The 23,227-nt window shown below is 39.5% G+C and overlaps 2 protein-coding genes across 3 annotated transcripts in view; one reads left to right on the top strand and one right to left on the bottom strand.

The window, feature by feature from the left end:
- Window positions 1-1,770: 1,770 nt before the first annotated feature.
- On the bottom strand, window positions 1,771-6,763 carry LOC140244358 (monocarboxylate transporter 9-like). The gene is made up of 4 exons (XM_072323999.1): window positions 6,493-6,763; window positions 6,013-6,156; window positions 3,265-4,272; window positions 1,771-2,454 (listed from the first exon to the last, which is right to left on the bottom strand). Exons 1-4 carry the CDS (start codon window positions 6,761-6,763, stop codon window positions 2,183-2,185), a joined length of 1,695 nt encoding a protein of 564 aa, XP_072180100.1. The 3' UTR covers window positions 1,771-2,182.
- Window positions 6,764-15,172: 8,409 nt separating this feature from the next.
- LOC140244270 (metabotropic glutamate receptor 3-like) overlaps window positions 15,173-23,227 on the top strand; it is a 34,997-nt gene continuing 26,942 nt past the window's right edge. For both annotated transcript variants that reach the window (XM_072323911.1, XM_072323910.1), the window contains exons 1-7: window positions 15,173-15,871; window positions 16,687-16,810; window positions 17,410-17,738; window positions 18,231-18,427; window positions 20,770-21,017; window positions 21,661-21,815; window positions 22,414-22,606. In XM_072323911.1, the coding sequence (XP_072180012.1) occupies window positions 15,248-15,871; window positions 16,687-16,810; window positions 17,410-17,738; window positions 18,231-18,427; window positions 20,770-21,017; window positions 21,661-21,815; window positions 22,414-22,606 (1,870 nt within the window). In that variant the 5' untranslated portion in view covers window positions 15,173-15,247. The remainder of the gene's footprint in view (window positions 15,872-16,686; window positions 16,811-17,409; window positions 17,739-18,230; window positions 18,428-20,769; window positions 21,018-21,660; window positions 21,816-22,413; window positions 22,607-23,227) is intronic.

The raw sequence follows: 23,227 nt of genomic DNA, 5'->3' as shown, positions 1-23,227 counted from the left end.
CGAAAAAGGAAATATGTACCAATAGACGGACAGATTGATATTTACGATAACTGCAAGTTAATATTGTCACGACAACAGTAAAAAATCAACGGTGAACACGTTGCAGCTGTAGTCTCCAAAACGTCTTGTCACTGTTTTTTTTTTTTATGCTAAGTTGCAATATTAACATCTTTTGACCTTTCATTCGTGTTTCTTGGTTGATACGTTCAGTTTGATAAGCTATAAAAAGTGTATCATGACAGATGGCTTATCACAACCCGTGACACAAAAGTTGTGGCAGAGTCAGACTATGTATAGAGGCATGTGAACTATAGGTACAGTACTACAATATCCTTTGATTGGTTATCGCTTTCCAAATTTCAAACACAAAATACACGTGTATTATTATGATCCGACATTTCTGCAATATGGAAGTCACGTTCTATAACGTAATAGACCATTTCTGCAATTCTCGTATTTTCATAACCCCAGTACAACACACCGTTTGTATATCATAACAAATATGACATTGCTACGTCATATACGCGAAGTTGTGCACGAAGAACCACCGGAAATATAAAAATGGACGGTAAATGTTATACTCTGAAAACCTTGTTTAGATGGTGAACAAATATGCAGTCCAATAATATTTTGAGGTATTACAGGAGAAAACAACATCTGACTTTTTTTTTTACAGTAACATAATATAGAAATAGTCTCGTGCACTAAAACAATTATGTTCTACATGAAGAAGGTAGTACGGAAATTGAAAGAATACGTAGAAGGAGAAGAAGATGATGATGATGAAAGGAGTAGCATAGTAATAAGAAGACATAATTACATACACGAAACCATTCATACACACTCAGATAATGGCAATCGTAATTTCAGCGCAGATCAATATTTTCTGAATTTCGTTTTATACATTCATTTTAATTTAGACTTTTATACAAACACACAAAAATATCTCACATCTCCGACACTCTGAACAAATCATATAACAAAATATATCAGAATACCAGAAAGCACGTCTGATGTAATGACACAAAGAAACATTGAAAATCAAAAAAATAACAATAAGATGGAATTTAAAGAAGATGGCTAGTAACTGATCAGTGGGAATCAATGGAAATGCGGGGGGAAGATTGTTCCAATCCTTGTGGGATTCATTTAAGAGTGCATTATATATCTATTGTTTTTTGAAAATTATTTGCTTCAGAATGGTCTCATATTCAAGTACTTAGTAATGTGCAGTTTAATGTTTCCAGGTTAGCATGCCTGTATAGTGACGGGGCATTAAACTGCACATTACTTGAATATGAGACCGTTCTGAAGCAAATAATTTTCACACAATAGATATACAATGTAATCTCAAATTAATCCCACCAGAATTGGAACAATCATCCCCCAGCATTCCCACTGATTCCCACTGATCAGTTATACTAGCCATCCCCTTTAAGACAAGTCCCATAGAAAGATACCATTGTGTAGAATATTTCAGTGATGCTATACCCACTATATCAGGTAGGAAAACGTTCTGTGTTAAATTGCACGACAAACACTGGAGGAGATACAGTATAATAATGACAAATTGTCAGCATCTCTAGACCGACGTACACGTCGGTCACATGCAGTGATATGAATACAAGATATATCTTTATATCTTCAACATTTAAAACACTTTTTTTTAATCATAAGGAACACGTCTTTCACACTGATATGAATACGAAACATAGTTTAATGACTTCGGATGACATTTATTGTGCAACATTTATTTTGCAGAAAGTCAAAGTGCTATGCATGCTAAAGTTATCATTGTAAAGGTCCTCGGTCTAGATTGGGATTGGGCGCTTAATAGACAGAACAGCGAAGTATAAAAGTAGGACGACTAAGCAAAAATAAAGTATTGCTTATTTACTAAACGTAGCCAACTCCGTGTAAGCAGTTCTCCCCCAAATGGCTCTCGTTATAAGCCTGCATTACGCCGGTACTGCCTGGGATGCATTCGAACCCAGGACCCAATAAAGTTTACGAGTCCTGGGCGTTATCAACAGGGCCACAGCAAAACACTTGCACTCTCTAGGAATCATGGAATGAACTTTGTAGCGATGGAATGACTGGGGAACGAACAGCATAAAGGAATTTAATTCCCACGCAGTATAATGAATACTACAACATGTACTCTAAAAATCACTGTGTGGGTTCAGACCGCAGATTCCCACTTCTCTTCTTCATCAGTCGTCACTTGATCGTTCGGCCTCGAGTCCGTCGCATGGGGGTCACTTGTGACTGCGTCTGGGTGTTCGTCGCCTTCGGCAACGTCTCCATGGCAGATCCTATCGTTCTGTCGCTGATGGCGTTCTTCCAGACGCTTCAATTTGCCCAGGAAGAGGAGCGGGAAGGCACCCAGAGTCACGACCGCGCCAAAAGAGTAGAAGGGAATGTCGAAACTGGCTGTGGCGTCAAAGATTGCTCCTGAAAAAGCGATACAGGACAGTGCACATGAATCAGAGAAAATATTGAAAGAACGGTTCAGATAGGGACAGCGAAATGATCCACCTGCAACAAAATAATTCATCTAGTTTGAATTTTCTTTTGTTTATTTGATGGGAGTGGGGTGAGGAAGCGATGTCACTTTTTTTTTTTTTTTGGGGGGGGGGGGCGTTGATCTACTATGATGTCGACTCTGTGAAGTTAATGGAAAGATTAAATGAGAACTTACCTGTTTGAAATTTGATCTTTATTTTACGAGGGAGTTGTAGGAAGAGCATACACGCAAAGCAGGTCTCAATGTAGTCTCTTTCGGAGACTCCAGAAGTAAAATAGGATAATAACAACAATTGAACATTTTATCAATAATGGTTGTTCTGGCAGCGTTCATAGCTGGGGTAGATATAGTGTATTATTATCAGCAGCAGGTCATGGTTATAAAAAATGTCCCAGAACTCAATGCCTCAATAACATATACCCTATGAATAATTTTTCTTTTTTTTTTTGAGTCTGCAGAATTATTACTTGTACTTGTACCCCATCACAACGTTGCGCATGTGTGTTCTGGTCGCAACACCATTCCATCCTACACTACCCTTGTTGCCATACTCAGAGATGCACGCAAGCGCACAAATTCAGCAGGTGACAGGAAGTTCTGACGTAAAAAGCTGCATTATAAATTTATTTTACCCTGCATTTTGTGAACGAAAAGAAAAGAATGAATACATTTTCATTCAATGATATAGAACAGAGGGAGAGAAAAAAAAAAACAGTTCAAAAGAAAAAGGAGCTCACCTGCTAATACCGGTCCAATTAGGCAGCCAGTTCCTGCAAACACCATGAGAACGCCAAACGCCCTTCCAAGCTTGTCGACCCCGACAACGTGCTTGACGATGACAGGACTGGTGCAAATGTTGATGCCGCTGAACAGCCCCACGGAGAGACCGACGACAATGAACCCACCGTAGTTGGAGGGCGCCCTCAACAGCATGACCGACACACCCCACCCAAAAACTGACAGGATGTAGATAGTGGTGATGCGCATTAGGTTCTTCCCAAGAACGACTCCGGAGACGATCTTCCCACCAAAGCTTCCGATGCCAAAAAAAGACATGAGGAAAGACGCAGCCTGCTCGCTGATGCCCCGGTCGATCGCGCTGAGAACGAAACTGTTGACGACGGCGGAGAAGCTGATGCCAACAAAGAATATTACGATGACGATGAGGGTGAATCGGTAGTGGCTAAACAGGAATGAGAATCCAGTCGTGTTGCCGAGTCTTTGCAATAAGCTGGGTTGACGAACACTCGTCAGCTTTATAAATCCATTCTTACAACCTGAGCTCGATCCATATTCTTCATTGGCCTTTCCAATTTGATTGTGATTCTGCCCGATGTGATCCTGCCCGATAGCAGGCGCCCCTTCACATTCCTCGGGGTCTATACTTTGGCACTGTCCATTATCGGCAAGCTCTTGGTCCCCATCGAATTGCGTGGATGCATTCTCGGTACCGTTCTGTTTCAACTGCATCCGCCCTTCCGGCTGAGCAACGGCCTTGGTTAGGAACCTGCCGACTGGACGGAGAAGCATTCCGCAGACGATAATGTTTCCCGCTAATCCCGCTAACACGAGGTAAGTTCCCCGCCACCCATACTGAGATGCCAGGTACTGAGTAAGAGGCGGTAGGGCGACTATGCCAACGGAGGATCCCCCGCTGGCCACACTCTGCGCAAAGCCATAATTGTCAGGGAAGTATTCCGCTAGACTGACCGTGCAAGCGTTGAGAGTTGAGCCGAACCCCGATCCTGTGAATGAAGAATTAGTGACGTCGAGTTACGTCTTCGTTTACCTTGAACATAATTAACCATCTGTACGTGTCTTTGAAACTTGCGTACATCAAAATTATTTCATACATGCACTATACACGCTACACATGACAGCCTGTAAGCAGAACGCGTCACAAAAAGGCGACAGGAAATAATTTTCATGGCGCACGTAACTGGCAACTAACAATGTCGAGAATATTATTCAGATTTGAACATTAAACTCACGAGTGCAGTGTCATTGAAAAAAAAAAGGACAAAAAGATTTGACTATTTTCTATTTGACGATGACCTTACTTTAGTAGAAAAAAAACCCCGTTGATAATTACGTTCATCTGCTTTTGCATTCAAACCCTTCATCTACAGTATAATTTCATAATCATTTGCATAAATTACTCACATATCATGTACGAGTGGTGAATATTAGCTGTGTTTTAGCAGCGTTTTGTTCTAAATTATTAAATAGTGACCGATATTTCGGTATAAAATGAATGTACATATTGTTCACATTCTCAGCCAAGGCTACCAAGTTCCTTATGCAGGCACCATGGTTGCGATAGACAAGTATAAATCTGACGAGCGGCGCCGACAAATCGTCAGGGCAAATCGTCGCCTGAGATATCAAAGGGTTTCCGTGGCTCAGACTGCTTAGTGCTTTAGTATATATGCCGTCAAACGGTGAAATCAGCTTGTAAATTAACCACGGGGAAACATACAGTGCATATGTTTGTCAAACAACCCAGACAATGAAGAGGTAGAAAGACCACAAAGATCCGATTCGGTACCCCCTGCGTCAGGCTCGAATGACCCGGTTCGAACTAGCATAATAATGGTCTGGGGTTGTCGGCAGCTATGGAGTTGGTGATCTTGTTGTCGTGGACAGGAACATGGATAACACCAAATATAGGGAGATTCTGGACTCTCACTTGTTTCCATCCAGATGGTAACATTTTGATTTGTTTTATTTGTTTCTTTCTTTCTTTCTTTCTTTCTTTTTTGTTTTTATTCTTTTGACACACAACGCCTGTTCATTCTCAGTATGACAACGTAACGGCGCATAGGGCTGTCCAGTTGGACCAGTAAGATAGTATGACGAAAATGGCGTCAACAGGAATCAGAGGCCGGTGCAATCACTAAATGCTAAACTGATAGAAAATCTGTCGCGGAGTGACAGCAAGAGAGCTAGCCCTCACCAAGGACCGACCAACCACCAGAAGTTTGATCCATGACTCTATCTTCAGGGCCCGGAGCACATCACCAAAGAAAGACCATCTAAGTAGGATGGGTACCCAACAAAAAGGTCTAGGGCAATTACCCTCCGCACTTACCCCGGACCCTTCCCTTGGCCGTAATCCTAATCCTAATCCTGAACCTGTTCTTAACCCTAACCCAAACTCCTTACCCTAAACATAAACATAAACCTAACCATAATCTTTACTCTAACCTTACCACTAACCATTATTTAGCAGGGGGGGGGGGGGGGGTAATTGCCCGGATGCGTAACAAAAAAAAAAAAAAAAAAAACTAAAACTTCATGAACATTACATACCTTAACAAAATGTCTTTTGACATGTTAATAAAATAATTATGCCTGGTGATTCAAAAAAAAAACAACAACAACTCACCCTCTGTATACTGCATAATATATATCTATGTTGTAATACTTTGCACGTGATAGTATACATAGTAATTAATAAACATCATTATATCATATCATATTACCAGCGAGTAAACCAGACGTTATGTAGAGCACCAAGGGTGAGGGCGCTAGACTGCTGAGAAATATGCCCGTGAAGCTGGTGATACCTGCTGCGATCACGACTGGTCGACTCCCGAACCTGTGTACCGCCGCACCTGCGACAGCCCCTGCAGTAAATTCAGAAAATATGGAGCAGAGCTGTACTAAAAGAAAGCGATTGATACAAAATAAGATGCAGTCTGCAGTCTGACAAAAAAGAACACAAAACAAAAAAACAAACAAACAAACAAAAAAACAATTACCTCCTATAGGCCTATACATGACTCATGTCCCTCCTCGAGAGATCTATCGTACTGCGGGCCTTTGAGGGAAGGCGGAACTTAGTCCCTAGTACCTCCTTGACTGAACCATCTATAAACCCTTTGTCAATACGCAACCACACTAGACAAAATGCCAGACAAGCTATCTGGTTACCTAGGTTACCTTCCTGGATGTTCACTCACCTGCTAAGTGGTAACACACAAACTGGAGGCTCAGTACCAAGCTCAGCTCGGCCGTGCTCGCGTCGAACTGCTCCTTCCAGTGGACAAGGAAGACACCCCCGCTGTTAGGGATGCCATCCATAAAGACGTAACACACATGGACTCCAGTGAGCACGATCCATCGCCACGTGGTGAGCGGAAAACTGTGGCAAGGTGGTCTCTTCCTATCCGAACCGCTGCTGGTAGCTGCATTGTCCGACTCGGCAACGCGATACTTCCGGTTCCTGGTCATGGCTTCCGGTTACATCAAGGATTATGTTCAAGGGTGTTGATTTTTCTGTGTAAGAAACGCAAGATGCAGAAATGAAATGGATTTCTAAGTTATTCCTCCCTTTTGTGTCATTGCATCGTGCCTAAACTATATCGCAGAGAAAACACATTATTTTTGTTTTTCTTCTTCTCCTCCTCCTCGGGTGCAAACTACACTGATGCAATCTTGGATCACGGAGTTACAACAGTTGTAGCTCCATGGTTGGATCTGTGGTGTGGGTTTTGATAGTTCCCGAGTCGTGGAAAGATTAGGCAAGTTGGGACAAACCCGCGGGAGGTCCACTGGATGTCCACACTTCTTTTCGTATGATACCATGTGCCTGGTTGATACTGTCTGAGCTATTGTATTGCTTATCACCTGATGAGACAAACCAAGACGGGACGGCATCATTCGCCTTGTTTCTTGTGTGCATGTGGGGTGCAGCTGCACTTCAATAAGTTTGCATCCTGCTATTTGCAAGACAATAAAGTATAGGATCTGATACATGCCACTGCATGCGTGAACTTGGCCGTAACTCTCTCACATCGGGTCCTCAATGAATGTCCTATCCGAGGAGCAGAGTATTTTACTTCTCTGTACAAGGAGGAGACGGCGCGATTACACACGACATTGCTTAGCTAGGACTTGAATCAGACCTACTTGATTGCAAGGTATGGATAAACCCGCCATCAACTGAGCGATCCTAGTCACTAGTCATTCATGACTGAACCATGTAGTGAACCCTTTCTACAATATTAATTAACTATTTCTGTGCCAAAGAGTCAAATGTGCACAAACTTAACACACAAATTTATGAGCAGGTGAAATAACGTGGAGCAAAGTGGTTAAGGTGCAGGTCAGTGAGAGATTTTTGCCGTGATGATGCTGGCAGTTTGTTTATTCCTTGATACCGCTGTTGCTGAAAATATCTTATAAGAATTGAATGAATCTCCCCTACAAAACTTGTGAGAGAGAAGGCCTGGCCTTGTACAGTGGCGATTTAACTCCCCAGACATTGCCCAATACAACATCGCACCGCGCCAAGCAATGCACCGATTTATGTGCGGAAATGATTTTCAAAAATCCAAAATGACATTATGATACTACATACTTGCCGACGGGCATGCAGACATTCTGCACGCTACGGCATCTTTTTGGTCACAGCACTCGTAATTCATGGAAGGCCATGCAATGTCTTTCATGTCTGTCCTTCGTCATGTTCGTGAAAAGGAAGCTTGGAGAATATTATTATACCATATTTTTAAATGGTATTTATCATCTGTGTACAACACTCAATAACACATTCTATGCTTAGACACGTACTGAGCATGTATGCATAAAAATATGTGCAAAAACGCTCGATATTGTAATTGAAGAAAAGTATTGCACCGTTCCACATGTATTCCTCGTTCCTGCATTCTCTCACAATTCTCTCGCATGTCGTGAAAAGAGAGGTGAGAGGTCATACGACAGCACGGAGCGTACATATCATTTCCAATTACCCCGAAACGCGGAAGAAAAAAGAAATCAGGGGTTCAAGTGCATGAGGTTCGTCAAGGGTTCTTCATCGCTGCATGCATCAGACAACGCTTTGGCGCTGCCAGCCACAGTCTCCCTTTGGTATGGCAAGAAATAGCGAAACCTGAACGATGTTAAGCGACAATTTTACAAGTCATACGGCAATCTAACGTTAACGTAATATGGAAACCTAATGGTTTCAATCTGTTTCAATCGATATCATTATAAGGTATTGAGATCATTATACTAATGTATTTTTTTTCTCTAGAATGGTTCAATACAGGTCTTTGTAGGAGTAGGCCTATACACTTGGTCATGACAACATAAAATACGACAGGTTTTGATATACTGCTCCTCCTCATACTTTCTATCAGACTGATTAGAATATTTAGTGCCATGTAGGATAATGACAATGTCATATAGTACAGCAGAGAAGATTAGTGAGTTGAACAGATCTATCAACACCATGCAATGCTATTGCGTTGTTGAGAATATTTCGTATTTTGTGCATTGTATATTTGAACATGCACATCTTTCATAAGCGACGTGGTTGTATTGACATTGAAATGGATACTTTACTGGAATATACAACAGGCATACTGCATACCTGTTTACAATATTGGACTATAAAACAGTTCAAAGCAAATCATTGTTACATTGTATTATGTTTTATTGTGTTTTTTTCTGAGCAAAATACCATCTCTATCAAGTTCTACAGTATTTCTCCTCTCCCTCTCTCTCTCCATGTCTCCCTCATTCGCTCTTCCTCCCTCCCTCTAAAACATGTTTCCATCAATCTATCTATCTATCCATCAATCTATTGATCAATCCATCAATCTATCGATCTATCCATTTATCTATTACTATAAAATGATATCTATTTCATTCATCCACATGCACTGCTAAACATTAACCAGTATACTTATACTCTCTATCTACCAATATATATTCCATCCATATGTCTATCCATCTTTTATTATACCCCCCCCCCCCCACACACACACACACACTTCCCCTGTCCCGCCTGGTACATCAGGATCTCTCCTCACAGCATCCGCTTCGAGACCGTTGTATACTCGAGACAAAATCGATTATGGTGATATCAACAAGCTGGGGAATAAGTAGGCAGGGCGCATGCTGTATCATTGGTGTGAATGCAAGACCCGTTACTTAGGATGCTGAGCGGCATACCATATTAGTCATCGTCACTTAATTCCATAATTGAAGGAATCGCAGCTATATAAGAATAAGTGCGAAATCGAGCGCAACTCTCCACACTTTATAATATAGGGGCTTGATTAGTTTACACTGTGAGTTTACGCTGTGGCATATGTAATTAACACAGCAATGATATCATGAGTGACAATATATATATATATATATATATATATATATATATATATATATATATATATACATCCCCAATGCCACATACTATGTAGCAAATTCAACTGGCCTTGTTTCTGCTGCACTAATTACTATAATATCAGAGAACAATTCTGTTCCTGAAAGCGGGGAGGTTGAGACACCTCCCTTCTGAAATTTAAAAGTTTCTTTCAAAACAAGACGACCATAATAATTGAGATAGTCGATTTGTGAATGTTATGTTGGTTTGACGACATTGCACAAGGAAATGTTCCCCTAATTACTCATTCATCAACAGTGACGATTACTATGAAAATAAGCATTACCACTATCTAAGTAACTATAGTACATGTACATGTACATGTACATAGTACTATCAAATATGGAAAGCCACCCTAAGACAGGTGATAAAAGCCACTAGGCCTATTTCAAGTTTGCTGCCTAAAACACACACACACACACACACACACATAACAAAAACAATCAAACCAACAGTACAAATCAATAATCGTATTTCCAATCCATTTTGGCTGCGCAGTCATTTATAAACAGAATGATAAAATCTTGTCAGATTATCAAAATCAATCAACGACAGACTTACAGAAGGCTACAGTGAGGTGAGACGAAAATCGACGGTGAGTTTGATGAATAGAGAGTCATACATTGCCTTTTGCAATGGGAAACCATTTATGGGTCAAGATGTTGTCGAAACTGATGCAGTTTTATTTCAACATTCATGTCACTTCTAAAAGACCAGTTTGCGGTGCGTAAACATTCTGACAGACGTATAGATGAAACACAAACACGCACGTACGCACAAACACCGGACATTGCACCCCTAGCTATCTCTCCTTCTTTCTCTCTCGCTTTCTTCCTCTTTTATTCTGCTATGCTACACGAACAACCGACCCCCTTCTATTGATAGCTATACACACTCCATGTATAACTATTCTGAACAAGGAGCACTCATCATTTTCAGGTGAACAACAATGTTTTCAGAGAATAATAATATTGTAAGGCATTTCTTTCAGTGTCACTGCACGAGGTTATTCGTGACAATACACACACACAAAAGGCGTATTGGTGCATGCGCATGGGAGCCTGAAGTTTTGTATAGTAGACATCAGACGGAGCCACCATAACATTGACAAAAGTAAGCATGCAGGTAAAAAAAAAAAAGTTGCTATTTTTCCTACAATATCTCGCATTATCTCTCCCTCTCTCTCTTGACTGGTATATACTATTGTACTAAACGCATATACTAGGACCATCTCATATGACTACTATGAGCATGACCACAAACATGATTGTATCGTAATTATATACAGTGGAAGAATTCCATTCCAGATAGATTGAAGCTAGGCTGTGTTATTTATAATGATTATGAAATACATGCATAAACAGATAGCTGGTTGCAGATGTGTAACGTACAAAATGAACGCCTCTGGAAAAAACGCACTTGCAAACACAAACTTACTGTGGTGAGACTATAACACCGAATATCAATACACCGGCCTTCGGAGACACGTTATGCAGGAAAACCAGTGATTGTTCCATTACAGTAGTAGAAATACACTTGGCGTTGCTTCACTGATCGTCACTCGTAATGTGCATGGTTGGGAGGGGACGGGGTGTTACGATCACTGACTCAGTGCATCCAAACTTTTTTTTTTAAAATCTAGAAGATTAATTCTATAACAGTAAGTGCACAATGGTAAAATACTTACCTTTTGAAAAGTGCATAAGCCTTGGCTTCCCAACGACAGCTTCATTAATGATATCTTACATACAATCAACTGAGATACATAAGCACTATATACAAGACATATAAGTTTATAATTATTATGTTATTGCTATGATGCATCTATAGACCTCATTCTGTGAATCTTCACGAGTACTGCGAACCTGCAAGTATACCTTCATCTGTTGGCATTGGCAAGCGATACTATACCTTCACCACATTGCAGTATAGGAGGTAGAAAGTCACAGATCCTGTGCAACACCCACGCTCTGTCTCTGCCAGCGCCAGCAGATGAGAAGCGAGGGAGAGAGTGACTACACCGTACAACTCCGCTGCAGTGTGCGGCGTTCCTTTAGAAACAGCAACGAGACCGCTTGTTTATCGCCGTTCGTGGAAGAAATCGAGCTGAGATTTATATAAATCGGCGATGGCAACAGAAGATATACTGTGATGTGCTGCACTCTTTCAAGTTGGCAAATATGACTGGCGCATGTATCTTTCCTCGAATGGCAGCCCCTTACACCTCGGTGTTTACGTGGGGCGAAATGCTGTTCTCTTCATGAATACATCGTATTTATATATACATGGCGCCAGCTACATTTCTCCTGTGTATACATACCACAATTCTGAACGTGCAAGCCTGCATGTACGCCCGTTGGTCACCAGAGTTTTTGATCGTGGAAAACAAGTCATTCTGTGCTTATTTATATGACGTATAGAATACAGTGCTGGCCTTTATGTGTGTTGTTGTTTGTTTGCTTGCTTGTTTGTGTGTATGTGTGTGTGTGTTTGTTTGCATGTATGTTTGTTTCATTGTTTCTTTGTGGGGGTGTTTGTGGGGTTATTTGTGAGGTTGTGTGGGCGGGGGCCAGGGGGACGATCTACGATTCGGGTCTTGACTATGGAAACGCGACATAAATATTAACATTTTAGGTCGTCAGAGGAATATGATCCATACCTAAGTTGTTGTTGTTGTATTTTTATTCATGTTCCATATTCCACATTACATACAAGTTTTATATTCCATTTCATTTTTAGAAAAAGTATTGTTTTTAACACAACAGTCAGTTTGAAACAAAATCGCACAATAAGGACATAATTAATGTGTCATATGAAAACCCACTAAAAAGCAAAGCTTGATATAGGTTCCAAAAATATAATATATGCTTTTAGTACAGTATATCAATAAAAAAAAAAAAGACGTAACATGCAAAAATACAACATATCGAGAATATTATAAAGTTTACGGAATGTACAAGGTATTGTATGATTTAGCAAATTGATCAAACAAAATGAAGTCATCCGAGCGAGGCATCATTTTGAGTATGCAGAAATTTTTCAAGTGATCAAGGCAAAATAATTAACCGTAGGATTTTAGAAAATTGGTTTTAAGATTTTGCTTGAAGGAACTTAGAGAACTTGATTGCAAACGAACAGAATCTAACTCATTCCAGAAAGAAGAGCAGGTCGAAATAATGTCTTAGGGGCTAAAACTGTACGAACAGGGGAAAAATGATAGGATTCACTGTGTCTTGTAGGGTATAAAGTATGGATATCGCTGTTTTTAACAAACATTGAGGAAAATATACTAGGAAGATCGCCAATATTCAACTTATACATAAAAAATTCCAACATGATACAAATACAAATCAGAAATTGTTAACAAATTACTCGAAACAAACAATTCATTAGTGTGATAAAAAAAAAATGTGCACGATTTATAATCCGCAAGGCATTTTGTCTGAATCAAAAATAACGAATCGATTTTAATAGTCCTTGAGCAATTTCCCCAGGCCAATATTTCGTAATTCAAGGAAGGTAACAATAGAGTTGTATAAAGAGAATGCAATATTGGCTTTGGGTCTTTAGAGTTGTTTCAGTTTGTGAATAATTCAAACATTTTTACACAACAATTTACATAAATCATCAACATGTGGCCTTCCATGAAAGATTGCTGTCAATGCAAATACCTAAAAATTTTGTTGAATCTATTTGGTTTATCTGTAATCCATTCACTAATACTTAAACCTGGAAGATATTTCATTGTGTTACTGAAAACCATATAATTAGATTTTATTTGCCTGCCGCTCAAATATCAACTGCAATGAAGTTCATTATTCAAAGAATCGAGCAAAACATAAGGATCTGAGTGAAAATTTTTTAAAAAAAGACTTGTGTCATCCGCTATCGGAAGAAAAGACAGCAGAGAGGATGAGTTCCGCGGAAGTCATTGATATATAAAATAAATAAAAGAGGACCTAAGAGAGAGCCCTGTGGAACACCACAACAAACCGAGTTTATTTCAGAGTCAATGAAACTTAAACAAGAACATATGACTCTATGAGAGGAAAATAAAAAAAAGAGAGATGTTCCGCGGCTTCTAAAATGTATGCATAATATCGAGCAATAACGAAGAGAGGAAAAGAGAATGAACGCCTACCCTGATTCAAATTCCTTCAAGGACGAAGAATCACACAAACAACGAGGATATATGAAAATCAATCTACACGTAGAAGGGGAAAAAAAACACAACTTAAAACAACAGTTTAAAACCTGAATCAATATAGCATGTAGGCGTAATATTTTGATCTCATTTAAACAACAAAATAATTATGCAAACCTCCACACCGGAGAGATAATCATGCCGTGTAGTTTCAGGGCTGCTGTATATCAATGGGGCGTGGAAAGAGACACCTTTCTGATCCGGTGTATTATCGACATACACAGGACTTCGATGTAAAACAGCTTTTAGCTGATCGTTTTTATCCTGTCTAAATACAGTGTATGTTCAAATTTATAGGGCCTAGATGGTTAAAGGGATTGTATAGTTTTGGTTGAGACCTAATTGCAGGTTTCTAACATTTTTTGGTGAGATAATGAGAAACCTCATATGAAATAAGAAAGAGCATGTAATTCAATGAGGAATTCAATGTTTATTTGATGAAAATTGATTTTGAAATGGCTGAGATATCAAAAAAAGAGCGATTCTAATAAATTGTGGGACCCACACTTTATTACGATTGCTTTGTTTTACTTTGTTTTTGGATGTTTCAGTCATTCCAAACCCGATTTTCATCAAATAAACTTTGAATTCCTCTTATAAATGGAATGCTCTGTACTATATCATATGTGTTTTCTTGGTATCTCGCAAAAAGTTAAAAGCCCAATTCTCATCTCCACCAAAACTGTACCATCCCTTTAAAAGGGAGATCGAAAAGAAAATACCTACTGTCACCAACATTCCCACATATCATTTACAACAAACATTACAGGTCCATTGAAGAAAGAACTACATTGTACTATATATATCAGACAGAAATCACCAAGTTTCATACCCATAAAATTAGGATAATCGACACCCACCACCTGTTTGATTATCGAAATTGCATGATTATTCTGCGCGTGCACCAATTTGGAACATCTGATTTTGTCAAGAGGGGTGTATTTTTCAATGACATGCTGCTAATGTTTTCCTTTTCTTTTCGCCATAATCTGCAGTACTTGGATCACTCTATGGTGTTTTGCGTGTTAACGTTTGTTACTTTTACAATGTCTCCTCAAGATGCAGCTAAGCTGGTATTCATAATCGATTTCCACCAGCATCCCAAAATCACGGTGAGCACTGCACGCCCAAATTGGTGCAACCGGAAGTGTGGACAATCATGTACACAGCACATATCTCTAGGTCCTACTCCTGCCTCGCATCCTCACACAGTACAAGTACAGTACTAGTATACTTAGTAAGCGAGGATCACCAGTGTAGTGTTGCTACGGTCGGTGTTTAACGTAACGCGGGAAAATTCGGCAAATTACAACTATGACTTCGTAGGTCTAGAAAGAGCATGGAGTTTGGCTTGAGCGTCAGTCTCTTCTCGGTACTTTTCACCGTCATATTTCCGAATTTTATCGCCTGTCAATTTTTTCAGGTGCATTTAAATGGGTCATTGGTATCCGTCAACAACAGTGTGCCCTCGAAAAGATTGGTACCAGTGCCAGCAGTGAAGAGCAGGCATCCGTACGCAGCAGCAGGCAGCAGATCGTCGGGCGATGATCCACAAATAACGCCCACAGAATGGTGGTTGCCTAATCCAACGACGTATGCACATCTCTTTGCCGGTGGAAATGAACTCTTTCACGATGTCCACATTCTAAACCAACCATCGCTAGACCGTTTTCGACGCACTACCGACGCAGGCGACGATGGGGAGTCTGAATTCGAGTTGCCCGACTCAGCGATGACCTTTGCGAGACAGGATGGGGATTTTGTGCTGGGTGGGATGTTTGCCGTGAACATTCGGGGTGGTGATGGAGCCTTATGCGGCCGTGTTCTCTCTCCGGCAGGGATGTGGGTAGAAAGTATGATGTATGCCGTGGATGTCATCAACAACAGCACAGAAACACTGCCCCATCACAAACTTGGCTTTGAAATCAGGAATGATTGCTCAGATCCTAATCGAGCATTGACGGTATGTCATCAGTTCAGATGCCTTTTTTATGAATACAACAAATGAAATGTACACTGAAAGTTTATAAAATATGAAATAGAGTCTAGGCCTACACATAATATATTTTGTTTCAAGTCTTTATATGCAACAGTTGCTGACATATGTTCATTCAGATATGTTTGTTCTTTTTTGTTGATTTGTCCAAATCACAGAGATCTAGTGGGATACATCCTGCAGAAGCAAAACTAAATTTATATCGTAGCTGTCATATTCCTTACATTGATATGGGCCTATATCATATGGTAGGGCCTAACGAGTGGTACATGTATGTCAGACCAATGTATTGTGAAGGCTGCGATGGATGTAATAACAAATGGTACGATTATTGTCGTTTTCTTGTTACTGAAAGAAGCCTCGACATACATGTAGACAGGCCATGGCAGCATATTTTCATTCAAAGCGCAGTGGTAGATGTCTACATGTCATTTATGCATGTGTTGCACTGTGTAATTGATGATTTGGCTTGGGTTGTGGCAGTCATGACCCATGCTCTAACTAGATATTCTAACTGTTCATCTTTTTATGTGTTTATTTTACTTAATTTTATCAAAACATATCATTAGTATATTTGTGAGTGTAGTTTAAACAGAGAAATTTATAATATATTTGTGTAAATCTGCAGATCGAAGGACAGAGTCGCAGCTCAGAGGCCATCCATCAAGTATGAATTATCATTTGCATGTATACCAGTAAGTTAAAAGTCACAAATGAAACGCTTAACAATTAACTTTGAATTGATTGCCATATAATGTCACTTTTATTCACATCCCACACAGGAAGCACTGAACTTTGTTGAAAGTTCCCAACCAAGTACAGAATGTCCATCAGCCGAAAGCCAGACAATCGGTGTCGTGGGAACTGGATCAAGCTCAACTTCAATTGGACTTGCGACCCTCCTAGGTAAGAGTCTATCTCTCCCTATTTCAGGGTTCTGTTTACAGTAACCCAATAAATGCAGTCACAACATGGCACAATTTAAAATGAATGCATACAGTGGACTCAAATTGTAACAAAGTCCTCAGGACCGGCAGTTTTATTTCGTTATATCGAGATTTCGTTATAACCGAACAAAGAAACAATGAAAATGCATGAAGTGGATAATGTTGCGGCCTGAATTTGTACTTCATTGTAACCAGAATTTTGTTATATCCATGTTTGTTATAGCGGGAGTGCACTGTACCAGTCATTGGTTGTGTTCTACCTGCTGCCATACATCTGTAGGAACTGCAATCTTTACAACATGAAGTGATTAAAAACCTCTGTGAAATAGGCCGTAGATGTTAGTATTAAAAACAAACATTATGATATAATATGGCTTAACCTGATATTTTGTACTAGTATATAACTTGATTGAGACTTTGCAGAGTGACAGTAAACTCTTCACTGGGAGTGAGTGAGTATTCTCATATATCTCAACCATACAATTTCACCATGCATTCACAGACTGTCAAACAGCTCCAAGTTTAAATGATAGTTTTGTTTAACCTATCTATTCCCAGGTCTCTTTAGCATCCCCCAAGTCAGCTACTCTGCCTCCAGCCGCATCCTGAGTGACAAGCAGCAGTACCCGTACTTCCTGCGCACCGTACCATCTGACGAGAACCAGGCCAGGGTCATGGCCGACCTGGCTGAGGTCATGCGTTGGAACTACGTAGCCATCCTCTACTCAGCGAATTCTTACGGCGTGCCCGGCAAGAACGCTCTCCAAGACAACCTTACATCCAGGAATGTCTGCGTTGTGCAAGAGTACTTCATTGGTAGCGAGAGCGCCGCATCAACATCGTTACAGGACGTCATCGCAAATCTGAAGGCCGATGCCAAGATTGAGGCAAGTGCAGTTATAGTGTGTTAGTACTAGCAACTGTCAGCCTTGAGGGGAGTGCAGAGGGGGAAGGAAAGGAGTGAGAGATGATTTCAAAGGATGGAGTCTGAGGAATCATTCCAAGATCAACATGATCTGTTCTGCCCTAAGAGGGAAAAACTGATCCATGTAGAAGTTAACTTCAAAAGAAAGAATAAACTCAGACAGAAAGATCTATAAATCAAAAACTTAGAATCAACAAGAAGTCAAGGAATGTTATATTTCCATAGATGTCATTTTTTTCTTCCAAAATTCTCTGAAATGTTTCCTGTTTGGTTTGTTTAACTTCTCATTGTGAACATTTGTTTGAGTGTGGGGTCAAACTTCCCTTATAATCAAGTTATAATTTGTACATGTTATCCATTTTTTTACGTCATTTTTTTTTTTTTGTGTGTGTCAATTTTCAACTTCTTTTGTGTCTACAATGATTTTTGTATAACTCTTCCTTCTCTGCCTCAGGTGATTTTTACGTTTATGAGCAAGACTGACATCAACAGCGCCCTCATAGAGGCCAGGACCCAAGGCTTGACTGGGCGGACCTGGATTGCCAGTGACTCCTGGGGGGACTCAATGGCTGTGGTGTCCGGTTTTGAGCCCATTGTCCAGGGTATGATTGGCATTGTCCCCAAGGCTAGCATTGATCCAAACCTTAAAGGGTGAGTAGCCTGTGTTTTTTGTGTTTTGTAAGCAGTAATTTTGTTGATTGATCTTTTAGATTGCAGTCTTGACTGGAAATTTGTTTAGTACAATCAAAGTGATGCATATGATAGATGTTACTAAAGTCAAAATTATTTTTTTTTAAAGAGTTTTCCTGTAATCTACAATTGTTTTACTCTGCTTGTTGTTCAGCACATCTGCTGGACAGCTTTGCATTATTAGCTGACTACCAGAAATTGTGTTTGCTCAGAAACAAATCCGAATGACATTTCGTATAGCCAAAATATTTAAATCTTTTTATTGGCTTAATCAGAGAAACTAATGCATGATAATGAGCATCAAATGATTATATGTCTTAGTTTTCATGTTTTTATTTATGTTTTTTTTGGGTTTTTTTTTTTTTAATCATGGCAAGACTGTAAAATCTCACAGTATTTCACTGTAAGATTGAGAGTCCCAATGGAGAGAATTAGTGGATGTACTTCAATTTTCGTCTCCATGCCAAAAAAAAGATTACTGTAGCCAAGTGATAGGAGTACAGGTGTATGTGTATGAAGGATAACAAATAACTGTACAGTGAGATTATGGTTATCTTGGCGATGCATCCAACAGGGTTCTCCCATCGAACATAAGTCATTTTCCCTCTCTCTCAAGTTCCTCTACCCCCCTCCCCTCTTGCTATCTCTCTCTTCCTCTAATTCCTAGCAACTGATAATTTGTTCTCCCATTTGTAGGCTCTTTTATCTCCCTCTCTCTCTCCTCCCCCCCCCCCCCACATCTGTTTCCTAGCAACCACAGAGTTCATTCTATCATTATGTTGCTCAGTAATTAGAATTCCACTGGCTCTAAGAGTTGTTATGATCATTACTCTGCTAGAGTTTAACAGAATCAACTTCCTTCCTTGTACACATCACCTTCCACTCTGCCCAAATATTTCTCAGCTTGCCTGTAGAATTTAATAGATAGACGAATACACTGTGTCAGGAATGCACTTTGGCAACAAGATTAGAGCAAAGGGATCAAAATTCAATGTAAGGACATAGAAGGAGAAAGGCAGGACAGGAATGAAATGAGAGAAGAACCAAAGATAGAGTTGATCATAAAAGGGGAAAAAAAAAGGTGATGATACAGGCATATTAAGTTCCTGCTTAGAGAACGAAAAATTAAAGGAAAGAAATCGAGAGAGAATAGACACATTTGATCTAGGAAAAAACCTCTGGTGTATCTTCTGCTTATTTACGTCATCTCACTACACACACTTACATTCCAATGTAATTTAATTGAATTCAAAATCACTCTTGGCAAGGTGCCTGCCAAGCTAACTAAGTTGTGAGCTTTATTTGATTACAGTTTGCATTCCGTGCAGAACTCAAGTTTGAGAATGGCTGACTTACAGAGACACCTGTTATGCTCACTTCTACTCTGTGTTACACTGTACTTTCAATCTTTACTGATTCAATTAGTTGATTCAATTATGTTCACACGATTCAGTCACTCTTCATTGAGATATGTACTTACATTGCATTTAGTGTCTTTGAAATCAGTGACAGGGACTAAAATTTGTACTAAATCAGAGAGAGAGGGAGAGAAAGAGAAGTACATTGTAGAAGAGAGAGAAATGTATTTCACAAGCAGTTCTTCCTTGGAGTATATTTTGCAAGCATAATTTTGTTTGCGTAGTCACATATTTTTCAATTGCTCCATTACAGAAAATGTGATTGGCAGGTGCGTTACTATGCAAAGGCCTACCATTGTATGTTGTTCTGAAAGTGTGTGTTATGTGTACGTGAGCAGAATGCATTATTCAGGAAAAAGAAATATGACACCTAAGCATAGATAATTAGTTGTTTGTGTCCGAATGTTCTGATTTTTTTTTGTCAAATTCCTTGTGTATTTATCTTCCCTTTATTGTAATGTGAAAATTCCCTTTCATTGCATTTTATATGTGAATGTTTTATCAATTGGATAAACAAATTTTAAGGAGTATTTGATAATCTGTCCATCATGTCATCTATGGGGAGAAAGACAAGTGGAGAGAAAGACCTTTTCAATTTGATGAGTTCCATTAGCACTTTTATTTATTCATTAATGGACATATACATACTGATGTCTTCTTTCCTTTTAGGGTGGCATCATATCCTTTGGTGTAATCTGATCGTAAAGCAGTGTGTCAGGTCTTTGTTTGGTATGAAACTGAGTTCAAGGATTTGATAATTACTGAACTTGTAAAGTTTAAATAATCAATGTTGTAAAGGTTTTGTTTGTCATACAGTATTTGGTATGCTATTCAAATTAGGGGTCCTTTATGCCACACAATGAATTGCTCTGATTGGTCTATCAGGTATTTGGCATCCCTTGATCCCAGTGCTAACACTCGCAACCCCTGGTACCAACTCACCTTGGGTGCTCGCCATGGCTGCACCTTTGACCCGACAGAGGCAAAGGATGAGAGAGTGCCTAGTTGCCATGGCAACGAAACCTTTGCCGACATGCTGGATACTAGGAGCGAGGGAGCCTGGTCATCCTTCATTATTGATGCAGTGCACTCACTGGCCTATGGCCTTCACAACATGCTGTATGAATGCCAAGGTACAGTTTACACATTCTGTCAAAGTCTATACTGTAAATTATTTCCAAGAGCAGGGCTATGAATTCTGAATAGGCCTATCTAGATTTTCCTAATATTAATGTATTCCATAGATTTTTTTTGCAACCATATACACTGTATCTCCAACATACTCTTTGTGTGGATTTGCTGTTGCTTTAATTTTGTCATTGCATATGCAGTAATCACAAACTTCTACAGTTATTGCTTGAAATAGCTCTCTAAATCGACAAGAATTTTTTTCTGCCTCTCTTCCCATGAAAGTGTCATATAATATTCATGTATGTAACCTTAGATGTTTATCGTAGATACTCCCAATTGTTTGGAGTCATGTACAGTGTATATCCATGATATTAAGGTGCAAATTTCAATTGATTTCAAGAAGAAACTGCCAAATCTCAGTGTCAGCAGTGTCATTTATAGAGAGTATTAAGAGCAAAGTTGCCAATTTTTTCTTTTGTGTGTTTTAGTTTAGCATATGAACTGATGTAACTCTCAGTAAGTCGAAGTAAATTTTAACGCAATTTAGAAGTGACAGAAATAAAATGAAAGGGCATGACATGACTTGACATACTGGAGATATACATGGTTATTATTGCAATGTTCTGCACCTCCATACCAAACTAGGCTCTTCGTGTGTCAATTCCACAACATCTGCGATCGACACAGACGAATTCTTCCAGTATGTCAGGAATGTGACTTTTAACGGTCTCACCAATCCATCTTTTCGTTTCGATGAAAATGGCGACCCCATGGCACAATACTTCATCTTCAATCTCCAGGTATCCCATCATGCGAGTGTATATTATTGCCAAACTATCAGAAGGTGATGCATTCAATAGATGCATGAGATTCTGTGAATACTTGAGAAGTTTTCTTCCACTGTCAGAGGCAGTTGGTAGCAGGGAACAGTGCTGATGGACGAGAATAATTGTAGATATCAGTTCACATGGTATTTCTTTCTAGAGTGACCAGCTATTCAAAGTCTATTTCACAACATTTGCACAATGTATTGGCAAGTCCAGAGTCTAGAAAAGGGGATAGCTTCAAAATGCCCACCTCAATTGTGTATATGACCTCTAAAATCAAAAATATTTTGACTTTCACAGACCCTTATCCCACCGTCATGATATTATGTGATTATCTATCATATTTCTGTTATCAGTTCAGTTTGTTGTGCAAAAGAATCAGTGCATGATTTGATGATATGATAAGGAAATTATGAATATAGTGGAAAATGGAGCTTCTAAACTGATACCTTTTGAAATATCTTTTTTAGGTTTTTGTTTTCTGTGGTTTTGTTTTTACGTAGCTGAAATAATATATTCATCTTTTCATATCATATCGCATCTATCATTCAATTTTTGTCATCTCATATAGGATGTGGATGGGGAGTATGTGTTTAAGGAAGTGGGAGTGTGGGATCCAAACCAGAAGTTCATGTTGACTGGCGATGTGGTGTGGCCCAATGGGGGTGTTGAACCAGTGTCCCGCTGCTCGGCAGACTGTCCCCCGGGGTCATACCTCATCCGGCAGTCTGTTACATGCTGCTGGGATTGTGCCAAATGCGAAGGTAGGAAAGGTCAAAGGTCAAAGGTTACTTTGTAATCAAAGACCTCATGTCTTCTTTCCCAAAGGGTATGCCAATAGTGTGAGAGACATTTACAATCTTTGCCATCATGAAATGTTTAAAAGAAAATGATAAAATAGCCAACTTATGCATGATATTAGGCATGAAATGATAATAATGATATCAATGATGATGATGATGATGATGATGATGATGATGATGATAATAATAATAATAATAATAATGATAGTAATAAAATAGAGACTCTTGTAAAGTGCTTATTCTTCCTGAAAAGATATTCATGGCACTGTGGTAGCCTTCCCCAAGTCATTGATATCTTTTGCAAATGATTTTGCAGTTTTATTTTTCTTGAGCATGAGACAAGGAGGGTTTATATCAGACTCGGAGACAGATGTCCCCTGAAAAAGGTGATATCATGTGGAACAGCCCTCACATACTCTTGTTACTATAGAGTATTGAAGTGATGTCACAGTCTCTCATTGTAGCTTGGGATGGAACCAGGTGTAAGCATGGTTAGCAACATTAGTATTAACAGATATTTTGGGCCAGGTGAGAATGTTTATGATTGGTTTCCATGGCGATGAATGGCATGACATCACACTT

Source organism: Diadema setosum, chromosome 21, assembly GCF_964275005.1.
Source record: "Diadema setosum chromosome 21, eeDiaSeto1, whole genome shotgun sequence".
NCBI classification, from domain to species: domain Eukaryota; kingdom Metazoa; phylum Echinodermata; class Echinoidea; order Diadematoida; family Diadematidae; genus Diadema; species Diadema setosum.
The sequence above is the reverse complement of the archived record's forward strand: the minus strand, read 5'-3'. Positions and strand labels throughout refer to the sequence as shown.